The sequence below is a fragment of the Rutidosis leptorrhynchoides genome, chromosome 2 (genome assembly GCF_046630445.1).
Source record: "Rutidosis leptorrhynchoides isolate AG116_Rl617_1_P2 chromosome 2, CSIRO_AGI_Rlap_v1, whole genome shotgun sequence".
NCBI classification, from domain to species: Eukaryota; Viridiplantae; Streptophyta; class Magnoliopsida; order Asterales; family Asteraceae; genus Rutidosis; species Rutidosis leptorrhynchoides.
Genome location: NC_092334.1, coordinates 572,140,502 through 572,159,085, shown reverse-complemented (window position 1 = coordinate 572,159,085; position 18,584 = coordinate 572,140,502). Strand labels below are relative to the sequence as shown.

General features: G+C 33.0%; 1 protein-coding gene across 3 annotated transcripts; it reads right to left on the bottom strand.

Annotated features, from left to right (window-relative positions):
* Window positions 1-9,146: 9,146 nt before the first annotated feature.
* Window positions 9,147-18,185, bottom strand: LOC139893194 (protein SEMI-ROLLED LEAF 2). 3 transcript variants are annotated; one of them, XM_071876342.1, is made up of 21 exons: window positions 18,114-18,185; window positions 17,888-17,968; window positions 17,545-17,692; window positions 17,077-17,151; window positions 16,852-16,967; window positions 16,605-16,719; window positions 16,097-16,225; window positions 15,787-15,834; window positions 15,509-15,678; window positions 14,870-15,066; window positions 14,424-14,716; window positions 13,350-13,499; window positions 12,951-13,196; window positions 12,715-12,864; window positions 12,366-12,441; window positions 12,083-12,210; window positions 11,533-11,730; window positions 10,599-10,739; window positions 10,377-10,505; window positions 9,792-9,998; window positions 9,147-9,578 (listed from the first exon to the last, which is right to left on the bottom strand). In XM_071876342.1, the coding sequence occupies exons 3-21, from the start codon at window positions 17,677-17,679 to the stop codon at window positions 9,429-9,431; spliced, it is 2,853 nt and encodes a 950-aa protein (XP_071732443.1). In that variant the 5' UTR covers window positions 17,680-17,692; window positions 17,888-17,968; window positions 18,114-18,185; the 3' UTR covers window positions 9,147-9,428. The 3 variants fall into 3 exon arrangements, with proteins under 3 accessions (XP_071732443.1, XP_071732445.1, XP_071732444.1); XM_071876344.1 differs by having other exon boundaries at window positions 17,888-17,958; window positions 18,114-18,142; XM_071876343.1 differs by lacking the exon at window positions 18,114-18,185 and adding an exon at window positions 18,058-18,098.
* Between the last annotated feature and the right edge of the window lie 399 nt (window positions 18,186-18,584).

Here is an 18,584-nt window from a genome sequence, read left to right as displayed (position 1 = left end):
TATGGGTTATAGCTATGGAGGTGATTGGGTATGGTTCATGGGTATGCTCGTGAGGTCAATATAGTGTTTATCATCTCCGTTGCGTCTACGTACCTTTCCTGCAATATTGAATCTCAATATTGATACGTGAGTACTCATAATTTAACTTTTACATACTAATAGTGTATCCCTGACTAGTGCTCGAGTATATAGGATTATGCATGTTTGTACTTTTGATATTGCCTTTAGTTAGGTTATGTTGAATCCTGAATTAGTTATATATGCGACTGAGATAAGGTATAAGATATGCATGTCGTTGTAAAGCTAGCGAAAAATTAAGAACTTTTCATTTAGATATCGAATGATTTCGATGAACGGATTTGAAGTTATAGTCCATCGAATTTTTGTATTATTATTAAAAATGATTATTATTATCGTCGTTATTATCGTCGTTCTAGTTTTATCTTATTATTATTATTATTATTATTATCTTTATCAATAAAAGGATTTATCATTAAAAAAAATTGTTATTTTTTTTATTATTACTATCGTTATTATCGTTAAAGTTATAATTAGTATTATTATTATTATTATCCAATTATTATTATTATTATTATTATTATTGGTATTATTATTATTATTATCATTATTAATATATATATATCATTATTTAAAAATGGTTATTGTTATTGTTAATATTATTATTACTATATTATCATTAAGATAATTATTAGTATTATCGTTAATAATGTTATAGTAACTATCATTATTAATATTAGTGTAATTAAAACAAATATTTGTAACACCTAATTATTTTGATTACTATTATTATCATTATTACGAAGACGATTAAAAGCAATTAAACGAAACAATTAGGAAATAATGGGTAAGAGTATCATGATGAAATTAAAATATTATAAGATATTGATTTAGATAAAATTATCGTTCTTATTATTTTTATCATTACTATTATTATTAAAATTATCGTTAGTATTAAAACTATCATTTTAACAAAAATTATCATTTTAATAGAAATGTCATTGTTACTATAAAATATTATTATTATTATTTTAAATAGAATTATTATTTTAAATATAATATTAAAAATTATCGTAAATATTAAAGTTATCATAATTAGAATTATCGTTTTATCATAATGTCATCTTAGTAATTATAAATATTGATATTTTTATAATAATAATTATTATTACAAAATAATACAACTTTTACTTACTATCATTATAGATATTATTTTATCAAATAAATATTTGATACAAACATATTTTACTTCGTGTAATAACTTACTTTAATAATACCTATCATATTATCTTTGTAATATTAAATGAACCCTATAAATTTTATTACTTAATATATATAAAAGTATATTTTATTATATAAATATAATATAAAATTTTATTTATTAATAAATAAATTATATTATTTACTCTAATAAATCTTTTAAAAATATTTAAAAATATAAAACGACGATATTTAAACTATATATTAATCATGTATAGATTTTTGGAAATTATTTTGAGTCAAATTTACTTTTGCTGACTTTTGCATATTAGTCTCGAGCATTAGAATTGTGGTACACTATGACTTGACCTAATTTGTTAGACAAATATTGACCAACACATAAATATATATAATTAATTTAGGTTCGTGAATCCGAGGCCAACCTTGCACTTGTTCAATGACGTTATATGTATTTTTACTACGAAATACAGTATGGTGAGTTTCATTTACCTTTTTACCCTTTATATTTTTGGGACTGAGAATACATGCGCTTTTATAAATGTTTGACGAAATAGACACAAGTAATTGAAACTACATTCTATGGTTGAATTATCGAAATCGAATATGCCCCTTTTTATTAAAGTCTGGTAATCTAAGAATTAGGGAACAGACACCCTAATTGACGCGAATCCTAAAGATAGATCTATTGGGCCTAACAAACCCCATCCAAAGTACCGGATGCTTTAGTACTTCGAAACTTATATCATGTTCGAAGGAGGATCCCGGAATGATAGGGGATATTCTTATACGTATCTAGTTAATGTCGGTTACCAGGTGTTCACCATATGAATGATTATTTTGTCTCTATGAATGGGACGTATATTTATGAGAACTGGAAATGAAATTCTTGTGGTCTATTAAAATGATGGAAATAAATGATTGTGATAAACTAATGAACTCACCAACCTTTTGGTTGACACTTTAAAGCATGTTTATTCTCAGGTGTTAAAGAAATCTTCCGCTGTGCATTTGCTCATTTTAAAGATATTATTTGGAGTCTTTCATAACATATTTCGAAGAACGTTGCATTAGAGTCATTGAGTTCATCAAAGATTATTATTAAATCAATTTATAGTTGGATAGTGGATATTATGAAATGGTATGCATGCCTATCAATTTTCGATGTAAAGAAAGTTTGTCTTTTAAAAACGAATGCAATGTTTGTAAAATGTATCATATAGAGGTCAAATACCTCGCAATGTAATCAACTATTGTGAATCGTTTATAATGTATATGAACGGGTCCTTTCAGAGATTGGCTTACTATCTTGCATATTGAAACGCTCCAAGATTTTCCTCATATAATTCTTTTGAGAAAGCCAAATCTTCCTATTATCTCTGTCTCGGTGAATTTGCATCCCTAGAATCTTGTTTGCGGCACCCAAGTCTTTCATTTCAAACTCCCTAACCAATTGAGCCTTCAGCTTATTAATACGATCTTTGTTGTGGCCTGCAACCAACATGTCGTCTACATATAACAGCAAAATGACAAAATCATTGTCCCCAAACCTCTTGAAATATGCACAAGGGTCTGCATAAAGTCTGTTATATTCAAGGCTCATTATGAAAGAATCAAATCTCTTGTACCAACATCTCGGCACCTGTTTGAGACCATAGAGAGATTTATTTAACCTGCAAACCAAGTTCTTTTTTCCTTGTAGTTCAAAACCTTCTGGTTGAAGCATATAAATTTCTTCTTCAAGATTTTCATGAAGAAATGCAGTTTTCACATCTAGATGCAAATCAAATGTAGCACACATCGCTAGAACTACTCGAATTGTTGTAAGTCGAACCACAAGAGAAAATATTTCATTAAAGTTTGTACCTTCTTTCTGAGCATACCCTTTAACCACCAGTCTTGCACCATACCGCTCCACTTGATCATCGCCATTTCGCTTGATCTTATACACCCATTTATTTCTAATAGGTTTTCTACCTTTCGGCAATGGCACAAGTTCCCATGTTTTATTTTTATAAAGAGCTTCAATTTCTTCCTGCATAGCTATCATCCACTGAAATGCATCTGAATGATTCAGTGCCTAGCGAAGAGTTGTTAGCTCTCCTTCCTCTGTTAGAAGACAATATGCAACATTTCTTTCCATAATATAATTCGAGTGCCACCCTGGACGTTTTCGTTCCCGATTAGAGATACGAGTCGCTGGAGCTTCATCAACGACTTCTTGATTTTCATCGTGCTCTGGTACTGCTTCAGAAGAATCTTTATGAAATTCATTTCCAACCTGTATCGGTGTAGTTTCTTTTAAAGTGCTAACATCTTCAAGATCTTTGTCTTCCGTAAAGACAACATCTTTGCTGATGACTACTTCGTGGGCTGTGGGGTCCCACAAACGATACCCCTTAACTCCATCATCATACCCCAAGAACAAATACTTTCTGGACTTTGGATCCAACTTTGTCATTTCTTGAGAATTGTACATTGCGTACACAGGACTTTCAAATACATGAAGGTCGGAATAATCAACTAGTTTTCCAGTCCACATCTCCATCGGCGATTTCAACTCAATTGCAGTTGATGGTGACCGATTTATCACGTAACAGGCAGTAAGTACTGCTTCTGCCCAGAATGATTTTCCCAAGCTTGCAGTTGCCAACATCGCCCTTGTTCTATCTAACAAGGTTCTGTTCATCCGCTCTGCCACTCCATTTTATTGAGGAGTGTATGCCGTCATGAACTGCCTTTTGATACCTTCTTGTTTGTAGAACTTATCAAATTCATCACCAGTGTATTCTCCTCCATTATCCGTCCTTAAACACTTGATCTTTTTACCAGATTCAAGTTCAACACGCGCTTTGTAAACTTTGAAAACTTCAAACACATCTGCCTTCCTCTTGATTGGGTACACCCAACATCTCCTAGTGTAATCATCAATAAATGAAATAGAGTACTTTGCTCCTCCTAGGGATTAAACTGGTGCTTACCACACATCAGAGTGAACTAATTCTAGAACCAATTTACTTCTACAATTTGATGTGTTAAACTTCAGGCGATGCTGCTTGCCGATTACACAATGCTCACAGAAAGGTAGCGATACCTTTGTAAGACCAAGAATAAGATTTCTTTCAACAAGAATCTTCATACCTTGTTCATACATGTATCCAAGCTTTTGATGCCATGTTATAGCAGCTTTATCACTTGAACTATTCGAAGCAATGGATGCTTCCGCTTCCCGTACCGTCTCACCTTTTAGAATGTATAGATTAGCACCCACCTTTTCTCCTTTCATAAGTACAACTGCGCCTTTCATGATTTTCATGATCTTGTCTTGTATCTCCATCTTACAACCAAGATCATCCAATTGTCCTAAAGACAATAAGTTCTTCTTCAAACCCTCCACGTGTCGTACACCTTGAATAGTACGAATTGTACCGTCGTGCATCTTCAGAATAATATCTCCAATTCCAATGATCTTTAGTTTGTGATCACTGCAACTATATACAGATCCTCCTGAGATACGTTCATATTGTTTGAACCATTCTCTTCTAGGGGTCATGTGAAAAGTAGCCCCTGAGTCAAATAACCCGACATCAACAAATGCCTTTCTGCCTTCATTTGCTACCACTGCTTCACTAATCAAAGTAGTCCCATCTTCTGAAATGCTTGCGATATTTCCTTGAGGATTAGAGTTATTTAAACTCCGACAATCCTTCTTCAGATGACCTTTCTTGCCAAAATTGTAGCATGTATAGGTCTTCTTATTTTTAGACTTCGGTTTACTATGAATGTGACTCCCACTTGGGCCACGTTCCGTTGATCTCCCTCCTGACACCACCAAGGCCTCTACTTGTCGTGAACCGGCCTGTTTTCCTCCTTATTATTGCGCCGATTTTCTTCTTCTAGAATAGCAGTCGCAACTTCATCATAGACTAGATACTCCGAGAGGACATTATTGGTTAAGTTAATAATGAGTTGATCATACGAGTCAGGTAGACTCTGAAGTAAAAGTTCAGCACGTTCTTTTGGCTCTATATTGCAACTTAATGAAGCGAGTTGAGAAAATAGAGTATTCAAAAAATTAATGTGCTCATTACCCGAAGTAGATTCATTCATTCGTAGCGCATAAAGTTTCCTCTTAAGGAATATCTTGTTGTGGAGTGATTTGGTCTCGTACATTTTACGAGGTGATCCCAAATCTCTTTCGCCGTCTTCTTTTCTTCTATGCTAGACAAAACGCCATCTGCTAGTGCCAGATGAAGATTTGCGATAGCCTGGCCGTCCATCTCTTCCCATTTTTCATCAGTGACTTCGGCGGAACGTCCACTGATGGCTGCCAAACACTTATCCTTTCTCAGGATAGCTTTCATCTTTAGTTTCCATAACGAGAAGTTACTCCCGTTGAACTTTTCAATTTCGAATTTTGTAGACATTGCTATAATCACAATCTTCTTTTCGACAATACTATTTTTTAGAGAAATAGTACCCGAGAACTTTTATCGAGTGAAATTAATCTTACTTATTTTCTGATGTGGATGATCCACTCCCGTGGCAACCACAGAGCATACGATAAGTAGATTAATACACACTAGATATTAGAACCTTAGCTCTGATACCACTTGTTGAGAAAAGCGACACCGAATTATAGCAAACCGCTAGCAATATTGAAATAACGACAATAATAGGACACCAAGATTTAACGTGGAAAACCCCAAAAGGGTAAAAACCACGGACAAGGAAAGAAACGCTTCACTAATAAGAATAATAGGAATTACACTTCTCTCTAATTATAAGGATAAACATTAATCTTTATATCTCTTGTAATTAGGAGATTACTCACAAACTCTCTATTTAACTCTTTTAGTACATGAAAAAAGAAATAATTTTGTGATGCATATTGAAGCTTGTAAGGTCCTCTATTTATAGACATGGAAGATGGCTGATTTGGTAATTAAAATTGTTGGTGAGATTAAAGTCAAATTTGCCTTCTCAAAATTGTAGGCACCATAGAATAAACTGATTCAAACTTTGCTACTGACTTTAGCATGCCATCTTTGATATATTATTCAACACGATACGTGTAGAGTTACATGGAAATACAGCCCACGTTCTTGATTTGTAAATCCTCTTGGATATTTTAACTTCTGCATACGGTGTAACAAGTGATGTGAGTCCTACTCCGGTAATTTGATGTTTGTAATACCACTGCTCGAGCGAAACAACTCCAATACCATAACCACTGGCAGTTTGCGAGCATGTACGGAAAGGGAGTTCATAGACTCAACACTATTGCTCGTCATGAATGAATATCTGACTAGACTGGTTCCTTGATCATCGGTGATCAAGCCCCACTTCACAAGGCGTGTCGAAAGATTTTTTCTTGTGTCTTTCAAATACTTGTAAATGTTGTTGAAAATCCGACGGGCAATAGGCCTTCACCGTCTTCCAGTAATGATACTCAAAGAATTTAATGTTATTCGATCCAGTCTTCAAATTCATATACAAATGGAGTGCACAAACATCGTGAAAGACTTTAGGACAAACATGTGCAATACTTGTTGCTATTGATGTTGCACGGTCAGAAATAAATGCCAATTCTAAAATACGTTCATCCATACCCTCAGATAGGAGAAGATGGTCAAACCATGACCAATGGTCAATTGTTTCGCCACCACAGTCCATATGCAAGTGACAAAATTTGGCAATGGCAACTAGGTTGGTACCCAGATACCCGCCCTTCAAATGTGCACCGTCAATGATGATTATTGGCCGTATAGACTTGAAAAATGTAAGACTGCAGAGAATACGAAGTTATTACCTATATAAATTATAAAGTGAGACAGGTATGATGTCATCCTTATATAAAGTACTATTCAGATGAATAAGGGGCCCTCGATGGGAGTGATTCTCGTGACGTGGGTTTCAATAGTCAACATCTTTTTGTTTTTCCAAGTAATATTAATATTAATATTAATATTATACCTATATATCTAAAAGATATAAAACAAATAAATAGGAAACTTTAGGGTTTCACATCTCCACCACAAAAGCTTAACTTTTTACAAATTGACCATAATTTTTACCACCCTTATCTTTATAGTTTTCACAAACTTACCAAACACTTATCACTTCTTATAATTTAACCACAAAACTTTTCATCCATTATAAATCCACCACATATTCTTTTTCAATTTACTAACTCCTCATTATTATTATTATTATTATTATTATTATTATTATTATTATTATTATTATTATTATTATTACTACTACTACTACTACTACTCACTATACTAAAACAACTACCAAAGTGAACAGTAATCCACGCGTGCTTCGTCAGGTTGTACCTCACGCTTAAACAGTTGTACCCACAAGGGGTACTATTGTGCTACAGTAACCTTTTTTTTTGTTCCCCAACAATAATGAAGCAACTTTCATAAAAGGAACAACCCTATACATCAACTAACTTTTTTTTGTTTGCCCTCAACGATAAAAGAAGCAACTTTCATAAAAGGAACAACCCTTCAATGTTACCAAAAGATGTCGGATTTTTTTTTTTTTACAAAATAGATAAACCAATTTTTTTTAAAAAAAACTCGAACGCTAAAAGAAGCAACTTTCACAAAAGGAACAACCCTTCAACGTTAGATGTCGAAAAAAATTCTTTTTTACAAAATAGATAACACTTTTTATTTAAACTCGCATTCAAAATGGAGCCCCGGCGCAAAGCGAGGGCTCCACAACTAGTTCTACTCTATTTGATCTGATTGGGTTTCATTATATAACGTTAATATAATTGAATTTATTTAAACCTCTGCTACCTTGTATGCTTTTGTTGTAGTTATGCTTCTTCTTTCTAGTTTTGCGGTGACTTCCAGATAAGAATGATATTAATATACTGGGAAGACGTAAAACCACGATAGTTGCAATTGAAGCTTTAGTCGATCCTGTAAAGATAGAATCTGGACTTGAATTTCTTATGAGGTATGCTAACTTCTGATATAACTTAAATTTTATGGATGTTCTCTTCGATTTATCTTGGTTTGTTGTATATGACATCAATGAGTTAGTGTGTGACATTATACCAATCTGTTACGGAGTATGTCACAATCAGTTTTCTAATATTATTTTTATTATATGTATGTATTAGTATTATAATTATATTAATGTTGATTTCTACTAATAATAGATTAATACACATCACTTTAGTTAGAGAGGTCAACGAGGCATAATCTGGCTTTTATCATCCTTGCAATTCTAAACGGTATAAGTTAATATTAAAAGATGATAACCTTTCAGAAGCTCATGTGGAAGATTAATTAGTTACAATGTTCATGTGTAAATGCCACTTCCATAAAGATAAAGATAACAATTAAGACTACGCCCATAATTAAGACAATCTTTTGTATAAGAATTATCTTATTTTGATGCAAATAACAAGGGATCACTGTTCAATAGCAGGTATGAAGGCACATTCTATTGTTTATGTTGTTCAAAAAGGTGATAAAACTAAGAGATTTACAGCATGAGAAAAAGAGTTCATATTTTCTTTTGAAAATATCATATAGTATTGTTCATTGTTTGTATATGTGTTTTTATAAGCGTATGTTACTACTTATTAGTTGCCAAAATAATGTCAAAACTGCCTCTGCTCTACTAAATTTGGTACTGTATTTTACATGTTATTTACTATGGCTCCTCCTTAAGCAGGAACAAACTGGTGTGAGTTCAAATTCAATGCAAATGTAAGTGATTGAAGTGATATGTTTTTTGTTGATTATATAGGCAATCCTTATAAACTAATCTTTATTCTTTATAGTTTAACGGTTGTATTGCCATATGTTCTCTTGGCAATCAAATATATTTATTGTGATAACTTGCTAGCATATAAAGTTTCGAATTATAAAACATCGTCAAAATATATAAATTATCTCAAAATGAAATATAGTTGTAAATTCCATGTTCAAATACAACACATACGTATGAAACACACCTTAGACAAACAAATAAAAAAATAGGATCCTATTTCGCTATTCACTCCTAACTTTTTGGCATCTAGACACATCTTGTTCTATATGTTACACAACTCAAATGGCTTCTTTTTCTACTTTCGAAAAAGAACAAGAAATCAGGATAAAACATGATTTTATACAGCATGAGGTTTGTAAAAGAAAAATAATATAAAGAATGACAACTTATTAACATCCAGCAGCCTTCAAGAACTTGTCATATGGACTTGACGGTGGAAGCCTAAACGACTGTTGTTGACTATAGTCCTTTAGTTGATCATTCTTAAGAGCTTTCTCGCCATTGGTTAACAATTTAACATCTTCTGGTAGTCCCGTTTTCTAAAAAAAAAAAACAAACAGGATTACCATTCAAAAGATAGTTATTATTGCACGGTACAAACAATGTACTTCTGAAGAAATTAATTATGGTTATCGAGTTAAAATCAATAATAAGAAATTACACAGCTGTAACGAAGAATTTAATCTTGACAGTTATAAATTAAGGAAGTAATTACTATGAATATGATTCGAGAGATAAATTAGGATTCTTACAGTGTTTGGTGAAATTGGAGTTTCGTTTTCATGTTCACCGGATACAATTATAGTCATGCCTTGTTGTTGCTTCTTAAAACTTTGAAGAACAGACATTTTTTGCTGTTTACCCGTGACTAAAGCCTCACATTGATCTTTGACTTGATTATACGTAACGGGAGTAGACGAAACGGGCAAGCTTGCAACATGACGGGCAGTTTCCAGTACCTGCCAATGCCAATGATAGATGCATACTTCAAACTGAACTCTAGTTCATTTAAACAAAAAATGATGACGTCATACAAAACGGAAAAGTGTAATAAATTATTACCGTAAGTTAAATTTTCACTGATGAATCTCTCTCATAAATAGATTTAAGACATGGGATGTTTCATACTTTTAGAATACAATTCGGGTATTCCTCAACACCTTTGACCCGTTATGTATAGAGCATAACCCGATTCAATCTATTGGCAAGTAATTATGTTGAAAATCCTTATAAGGCAATGTTTATTATTTACCCTTTTCACCGGTAAGAAACCCATCCATAGGTAAATGGGCCGAAATTCCCATCGGTAGGAATATAAAAGTGAAAAATGGGCATACCGTCTCCAATAGCTGGTTAACACTCAGAATGTCAAGTGAATTGATGGAAAGAGAATCTTTACGGCCCGATTGGCTTTCGTATTGGTCTTGAAACGTATCGTCATCACTCTCATCAGCATGATGCATTACCTAAAGTAGAAAAATCATTTCATCAAAAATATATTAACCAAGTATGAATAGACTTGCAGAAATATATAACTAAGTGGTATCTAAAAGTATTACCTCATCAAAAGCTTGAAACTCTGTTTGGGCAACTGGAGAACATGGCAGTGGTGTTTCCATAAATAATGGCCCACCCAAAGGATATTCATCATCAGGCGTGAACCCCTGCATAATCTGTGTCTTTACGTCCAACTGTTCTTGCTGGAAATCATAGAGAGAATAATAATTAGTGTTAAAATAGTTTATTGTGATATTTTAAGCTACAAATACATACATTATTAGTATAAAGTATGACTTTGCTCATACATGTAAGGTTTATATAATATGATTTAGAAAAGTCATTTTAATCTATAATTTATGTTTTCATCCTGATCGATTTAAGCTTCATTTTTTTCAGTTACACATTTTTGAGGATCTACGTCTCACTCAAAATGAAGATGAATATATGAGGAGCAATAAACAAGGCAGTCGCCAAGGTTGCAAAAATCGATACTAGTGGTGTAGTCTGTTGACCAAGTTTGACTTTGACCAAGTTTGACTGCGTTTTTACCGATTTTCCGAGTAATCCCAAGTTTGATCAAATTTGAGTAATTCTCGAGTTGCAAAAACCGTGTACTCGCCAAGTACTCACTGAGTGATTCTGAGTTCTGCAATATTGGCAGTCGCACCAGGGGCGGATCTAGTGTGTTACCAGTGGTTGCACGGGACACCACTGAAATACGCAATGTAGTAGAAACTTGTTGGGGTTTTTAATTAGTGATACCAGTGAAAAGTGTAAAAATTTTTTGTGTGACACCATTGAAATAAGTCACCAAGTAGAAAAAATTTAAGGTATTAACCGGTGACATCAGTGACCACCAATCACCAATCCGCCACTGAGTCTCACTACATTTTTAAAAGAGAGAACTATTGTGACAATATAAATACTTGTGCACATTATCATCATCATTATAATTTACAAGGTGGAATAGACGAGGGGGTGAAATGTAGATACCTCTGATAAACTATCATGTTTCGATAACAAGTGGGTCAAAAGTGTGTCTTTTAACAGGTGATCTTTTGACTCAATTGCAGAGAGTGCCTTTAAAGCATCAGCTTCATCTTTTTGTGATCCATAGCAATTATCCTCACCAGGTTTCATACAAGTTACCTTCAGTCCCGTATCTTCATCCAGTGTAAGATAAGGATCAATCTGCATGTGAACCAATTTTAGCATATACAGAGGTAAACTGACAGATAACATCTTTCATAGTAGTGTAAGAGAAAGAGGTGGTAAAATGGGCGGGTTCAAAGCGGATAGCTTGTGTGGATGAAAATGGTCTGGCCCAGGCCACAAGCAGTTTATGGATCGTCTTTTGGATCCTGTTGACATCTTTCCTTTTTAGCTATTTTTTTTCTAGTTTACCCAAGTTGACCTTTCATCAATAAAATGCAGTCTGAACTGGCCTATTTCCATATGACAGGTTGAAATTGTCACCTAGTGTATTAATTTCTATGATACAAAAAATGAAATTGAATATGTGTAGATTGAAACAAAAACAAACCGTTTCTTCCATCAACATCGATCTAACAATGGGAATCAACTCCAAAATATGAACTGCCTTTGAAGAAGCAATAATCATGTATGATGCCAACGTGAAGAGAGACCTTCTCTGGGATGGTGGTATACCGGCTTCAAGAAGTAAATGATCAATGTTAGAAATTTAAAATAAAAGATAAATATTCTGAAACATGTATAATGTTGTTTTTAATAAATGATATATTATTCTTATTAATTTTACAACATTAGAAATGTATCAAGGAGTATGATTAAAACGTCCATCTTACCTTGTTGATCCAGTGAGATGCTTCCAAGGGAAAATGCTAACTGGAAGCACCGGATTAACGCCGCATGATTTAAATCCTGAAAAAGGCAATGCATACAACAATTTCAGCACATAGAAAAAATATGACAGAATAAATGATTAATTAATTTGAATGTTTATATTAAGACATAGATTCAGTATTACATTGGCACATCCAAATGCTTCATTAACTTCAGATAACCAAAAGACTAACAGAAATCGACTAGGTTTTAATCATACATTCGATTTAGGGCAGGCTAAGAATGGATCCTTAAAGAAATTGTTCATTGTTCATAATATAATATTATAATATAAGTAAAAAATAAATTTACCTTTGACAAAGTAAACAATAAAGCAAGACTAAATGTCTGTGCCATTGCCTCAAAATTTGCAGGGGTATTTCCGGTAATTGTTGCCTGAATCCAAATCGATGAAAGCAAAAGGCTCACTTGATGACGGCTCAGTCGCATCGAACTCTGGCTCTACATAATTTTATAAATTAAACTTGTGATTAAAAATCAACAAGGAAACACGTCATCATGATATTTTGACAATAACTGCATCATACCGTTTTTCCATCAGGAAAAGAATGGTTGATGCCATCACGAGATATGGATTCTGTGACATCATTTTCTTTATCTTCGCTCCCTTCATCTATGGAGAGATATTCATTTGTTACTTTTGATGACATCAGCGGGAGGATGCCAGATGGCATAAGCACAATGAAGAGCATGCGATGAGCAAGAACACGTGTTTCGTGATCTGGATGTGACATTGCTAAAAGCAAGTGGTGAAAGAGAGCATCAGGGACCGCCTGACAGATTACAAGGAAAACAGATATTAAATAATATAGTCAATTAGCAGAGGTGTCAATATCAACCCATGAATGATTTGGGTTGTGTATTATCATACGGATCAAATAAGATAAGATATGGGTTGTGTTGCATAAAACAGTACTTGCACGCACCTTTTTGTAGTAAGCTAGGTTTGGAATGGAACTGATAACTTGTGAAGTCTGATAAAGGGCAGACATAGTTGGTCTAGCTAAAGATGCATTCGCTGGAATATTCTCAAGCACTACAGCCATCATATCGAGAATGGGTCCCACATCTCCAACCTAGACAATAAGGTAACGGGTCAAATATATCATAAAGAGAAATATGAGTACGGATATCACTGAAACTATTTATTAGAGTGAACCTCAGACAAATTTATGTTGGAATGAATCAATTCGGTTAATATATAACTCTGTACAGGTCAAACTGGTTATATATATGGTTGGCTAAGGTGTAAAAGTGTCAAGCGAGTTAAACCTCACCCATGGCTTGATTGTTTTACCAGTAAAACATTTTATCATCAATAGATGTGGCAACTCCGACCCATATACTAATGCATGGGTCAATTTGGACCATGTTTGACATTTAATGGGTCATAAGATTACAAAAATAGAATATATCTTACAAGTGAATATGTCAAAAGAGTAACAAGTCACCAAAAGTGTATTTTGCGAAATCATTTTATCTAAAAGCAATTAGATGACTATTGGGATAGTGTATTTTGTGAAATCATTTTATCAAAAAGCAATTAGATGACTATTAGGATATAACGATTTTCTGATTTGATATTTGACGCTAGTCCTTTGAACAAAAACTAAAAAATTTGGCCATAAATCATCTTGGGTCAACTCCACCCAATCTTAACCCATACTACTCATCGTTACTCGTTAGCACCTCATGATATTAAGTTACCAATATGTTTTTTGTGATCATATTTAATTACATTAATAATTGTTAAGTAATAACTAATAACAATAAAAACAAAAATTACATGGAGAAGGTGTTGGCAGGTTAGCCCACCCGTTTTGATTGCCCTAAATTTCACCCTTATTTCTTTTACTTGAATCTGTTTTCAGTTATCGTTTGTCCCCCTCCCCCATCCCATAACTAGAACACATCCAACTTTGCCACCTAATTATCTTTATTAAGATATAATATATATTTAGCCAACTAAAATTAACAAAAAGCCAAGGGAGATTAAGAACCTTATGTGAGAGTTTTGAGATACAATTTTCCAATGCACGTTGAAGATCCAAATAACAGCTATCAGATCCCCCTCTAGGACTTGTTGGTTCCGAAAAATTTTGTAAGCATTTGCGTAAATGTTTAATGAGATCAGTTATTGCACCGACAAAAGCAACCGAACCATTCTGCTTTACGTGTTCTGATAGTTGTGTAGCCACATTCACAATGTGCATTTGCATAACTGGCTGCTTGATAACATCCTTGTGATCCAGATGCTTGATCAAAATAGACAAGAGCAGATGGGATTTGTCATCTGAATTAAAATAAAAATAAAAAGGTTATAAAAGTTCATAGATAATTTAAAAAAATACTATTCTTTCTGTGAACAGCAATCTGCTCAAGGCTTTTATGGATTATTATTAATTGCCAATTTTTTATATAAATATATTTATTAACCCTAAATAACCTGATTCTTCCAACACCATCTGCAGATACTTCAAAATAGACAATACCAACCCTTTTTCAGGGAACCAATGCTTTTCGGTATCGAAACTGTGAAAGAGAGGTTCAAGTACACGCCGTACAGTTGTTCCCTCTTTTGCCAAATGGGCAATATTATGCAAGCAAACACTGGACCAATAAGGCGGGCTCTTTTGTACATCCCTGTGAAAATGATAAAGCTGTCATATTAATCTTTTAAACATGAGCCACAAGTTTTCATCTATATTTGAGGTGGCAACTGGCAAGATAGATGTGTTGGGAAACTTGCATTTTTTTAACGCTTCAAAAAGGGTAGGGAGGGTGAAGTTGACCAAAAACACACAAAGTTTTTGAAATTTCATATTAAATTTGGTGAGCCAGTATGATTATGATTGCATTATTCAATAATAATCTTTTTCTGTTGAATACAATGATTTTAGCATTATTAGCAAATTTTCACCTATTTGACCTGTCCCCTTTTAAGCAAATACATTTAAATTTTTAGCAAATTTTAGTTATTTTACTCATGAGACTCCCTAGAGATAAAACATAAAGATAATTAAACTACTTATATGTCAATAGATCAAAGTTATCACCTTTAAATTAATGTATAAAATGCACTTACCCCAAGGGGACATCTTTTTTGAAGCTGACATTTGTGATCCTCTTGTTTATATCCATAAATGTTGATCCAAGGTCAGTGTGATCTTGTGTTTGAGATAGCTGTGTGTCGTACATAGCATTTTCTTGGTTCTTAGTAACGTCAACTAAATTCTCTAAAGTTGCTGATACAATCTATAAAATACAAAAAGGACATGTTAAATATAAAATAAGAATAAAATAAGAAAACGTGTCAAGGGATTTTATCACCCGAATTTGCTAACTGAAAAGAAGGGAACATACAATGTCAAAGTCCAAAGAGATATGAGATTGCTCCCCCATATATTGTACCTGATCGACAAAAACCACAAAGAGTAAATATAAGATAACATAGTTGGTTACAATATCATCTAAAGTTTGTGGTTATATATTTGTATCATGTATTCATAGACGGAACGATGAAAGAAACTACAGACGAAATGATAAAAAATTACACTTTAATTACTATAAAATCTCTGGCACTATAGATAGAACAGGACAACAATATGATTTAAGTGATTTTATGCACATAAGCATGTAAGCCAAAACGATAATGCAGAACAAATATGTTTACCATGTAAGCCAAAACTTGAAGTCCTGCTGACCTCAGCCGAAATACTCTATCATCTTCACCAACTTCTTGAGCCAGTTCACAAAGTTTGGGGATGAGGCCTTCTAAGTTGAACATGTAAGTACCATCCACCTAATACAAGGAGGTCGAATATTTAATAAGTTTTCCTTTTTCTACTTTTTTCAATCTGTACATTAAGCTAGAGGTGGAATTTGACCCATATACTTATGACCCGGTTGATTTTAGTTATGTTTGATCTCTAGAAGAACTAACAGGTGATAAGTCATCCACAGTGTATGTTAAGCACTTACCTCTAAACATTTAAATTAAAAAAAAAAATTATAATTCAATAAATATAATTTATACAATTTTTTTGAACAAAGTATATTGGTTCACTGCAACCCAACCCAATTGCACCAAATACTTTACATATTTGGCCTATATAAGCTGCATTAGGGTGATACTTGTTCAAGAACTATTAATACTACAAACTATTATAAGCAACATTTACCTGATTGTTTATAAAGTTGACAAGAAGTTGGCATCCAAGAATCTGCATGTCATCATGTTGAGTTTGATCTAGTAGTGTGCGAACAACTTCTAACAAACTGCTAGCGAAAAGTGGCCTGAAAACGTACACAGAATAATCTAGTAATAGAGATGACAACGTTGTTTTGCAATTTACTCAACACGATTACCAAATGCTTAGTGTGGAAACATATTTTATCTATGCCAAGGATTAACACATTTCCACTTACATCTGCTCCTTACATGAAGATGGTAATTTCCCATAAACAATTGACACAGATTTTACAGAGACAACATTCTTATTGCGCAAGTCCTTGTAAAACTTCTGTTCTAAGTAATCAGTGATCTGTATATAAGATAAATATCTTAGTTTTGAAGGGTCACAATGTAACAAAGATATTCTGTGATAATAAATGTAGAATTATGTTTTATAAGATGAGTTATATAAGCACTACCTTAGGTATACGTAACGGATTCTTACAAGCATATTCACAAAGCTTCCCAATCTTTCGATCATTTGGTTCAACATTCTGCCATTGAAAGTTGATTATAGTTATCATCCATTTAAGAGTACTATTCAACCAAATATATAGAACATACTCAAGATAGTCAAGTATCTGTTTACTAGTGTAATGGACACTAGAACCATAAACGTATATGTTGTATAGATAGTCAAGTATCTGTTTTCGATAGATTTTTTATAATATATCCGCATGAAATCAGGGATTACCGTCGCTGACAAGCATCTTAGGTAGGGTATTACACTACTTCCAGGCAGATTTTCATAAATAAAAAAAAAACTTTGTATACTGAATGGATGCGCTGATAAAGTTATAATTTTCAACTTGTGCATATATAAATTATAAATGTGTAATAAAACTATTGAGGTAAATTAATTCCCATAATTGTCAAAATTAAATCACCTGTGAGCGAGGAAATATATCTGCAAGAAGCTTCTTATACCGTTTCACTGGCTGTCTCGATCTCGCCCTCATCGAAGGGCAAAATATACACAGATTACTACATACTGGCAACACTCTTCTTGACATAACCCCCATTTTCTCAACTCCTCTACACACAGAAATTAAAATAAAAATAGTAAAACTAAATAACAAAACTGATAGCTGATCGGCCTAAAATCAAATATACTGAATCACAACTCTACATAGATGATCATTGAAGTTAATTCAACAACAAATAAAGTTAATTAAGCGATTAAGCGATCATTATGATACACAAACTCATTATAAATCAAAAGATACTAACCAGTGCAATTGAATTATACGATCAATGTAGCAAGCTTGATCGATCAATCGAGAAGCTTTTGATCCTCCGATCTGGACGAAACTGAAATCAATTAAATTAAAATTCATCAAAAGTTATACTAACAATTGAAATAAACGTTAGCAGTATGTATGTTAAATTTAACTGAATACCTAAACAGAAATGAAAATGAAAGAATTTACAAGTAATTAAGTTAACAAAAAATTACATTCTGAAGACGTGGGGAGATAGCAGAGTGTTGTAATCTCCTCCTCCCCAGCAATTATTTTTTAACTTCCACCGCTGAAAAAAGTGTATAAAAGAATAATGAAATTGTATGTTTGTGTTTTTTTATTATTATTTATTATAATTATATTATTAATTATTATAAAACTAGTTGTGGAGCCCCACGCTTCGCGCTGGGGGCACCGTTTTGAATGCGAGTTGTAAAAAAGTCTTGATCTATTTTGTAAAAAAGAATTTTTTTTCGACATCTAACATTGAAGGATTGTTCCTTTTGTGAAAGTTGCTTCATTTAGCGTTGGTTTTTTTTTTTAAGTTAATTGATCTATTTTATAAAAAAGAATGTTTTTCGACATCTTTTCGTAGCATTGAAGGGTTGTTCCCTTTATGAAAGTTGCCTTTTTTATCGTTGAGAAAAAAAAGTAAAAAAAATTAGTTGATTTTTTGGTAAAAAAGA

Bases quoted from the DNA above. Each gene is read 5' to 3' on its own strand.
- LOC139893194 (XM_071876342.1), bottom strand. From the start codon at position 17,679: ATGGGGGTTATGTCAAGAAGAGTGTTGCCAGTATGTAGTAATCTGTGT. The intron at 15,067-15,508 runs GTAAGTGCATTT...TCATTTTCACAG, and splicing joins AAAAAAGATGTCCCCTTGGG to GGATGTACAAAAGAGCCCGC. The intron at 10,740-11,532 runs GTATCTACATTT...TATGATTTCCAG, and splicing joins AACATGATAGTTTATCAGAG to CAAGAACAGTTGGACGTAAA.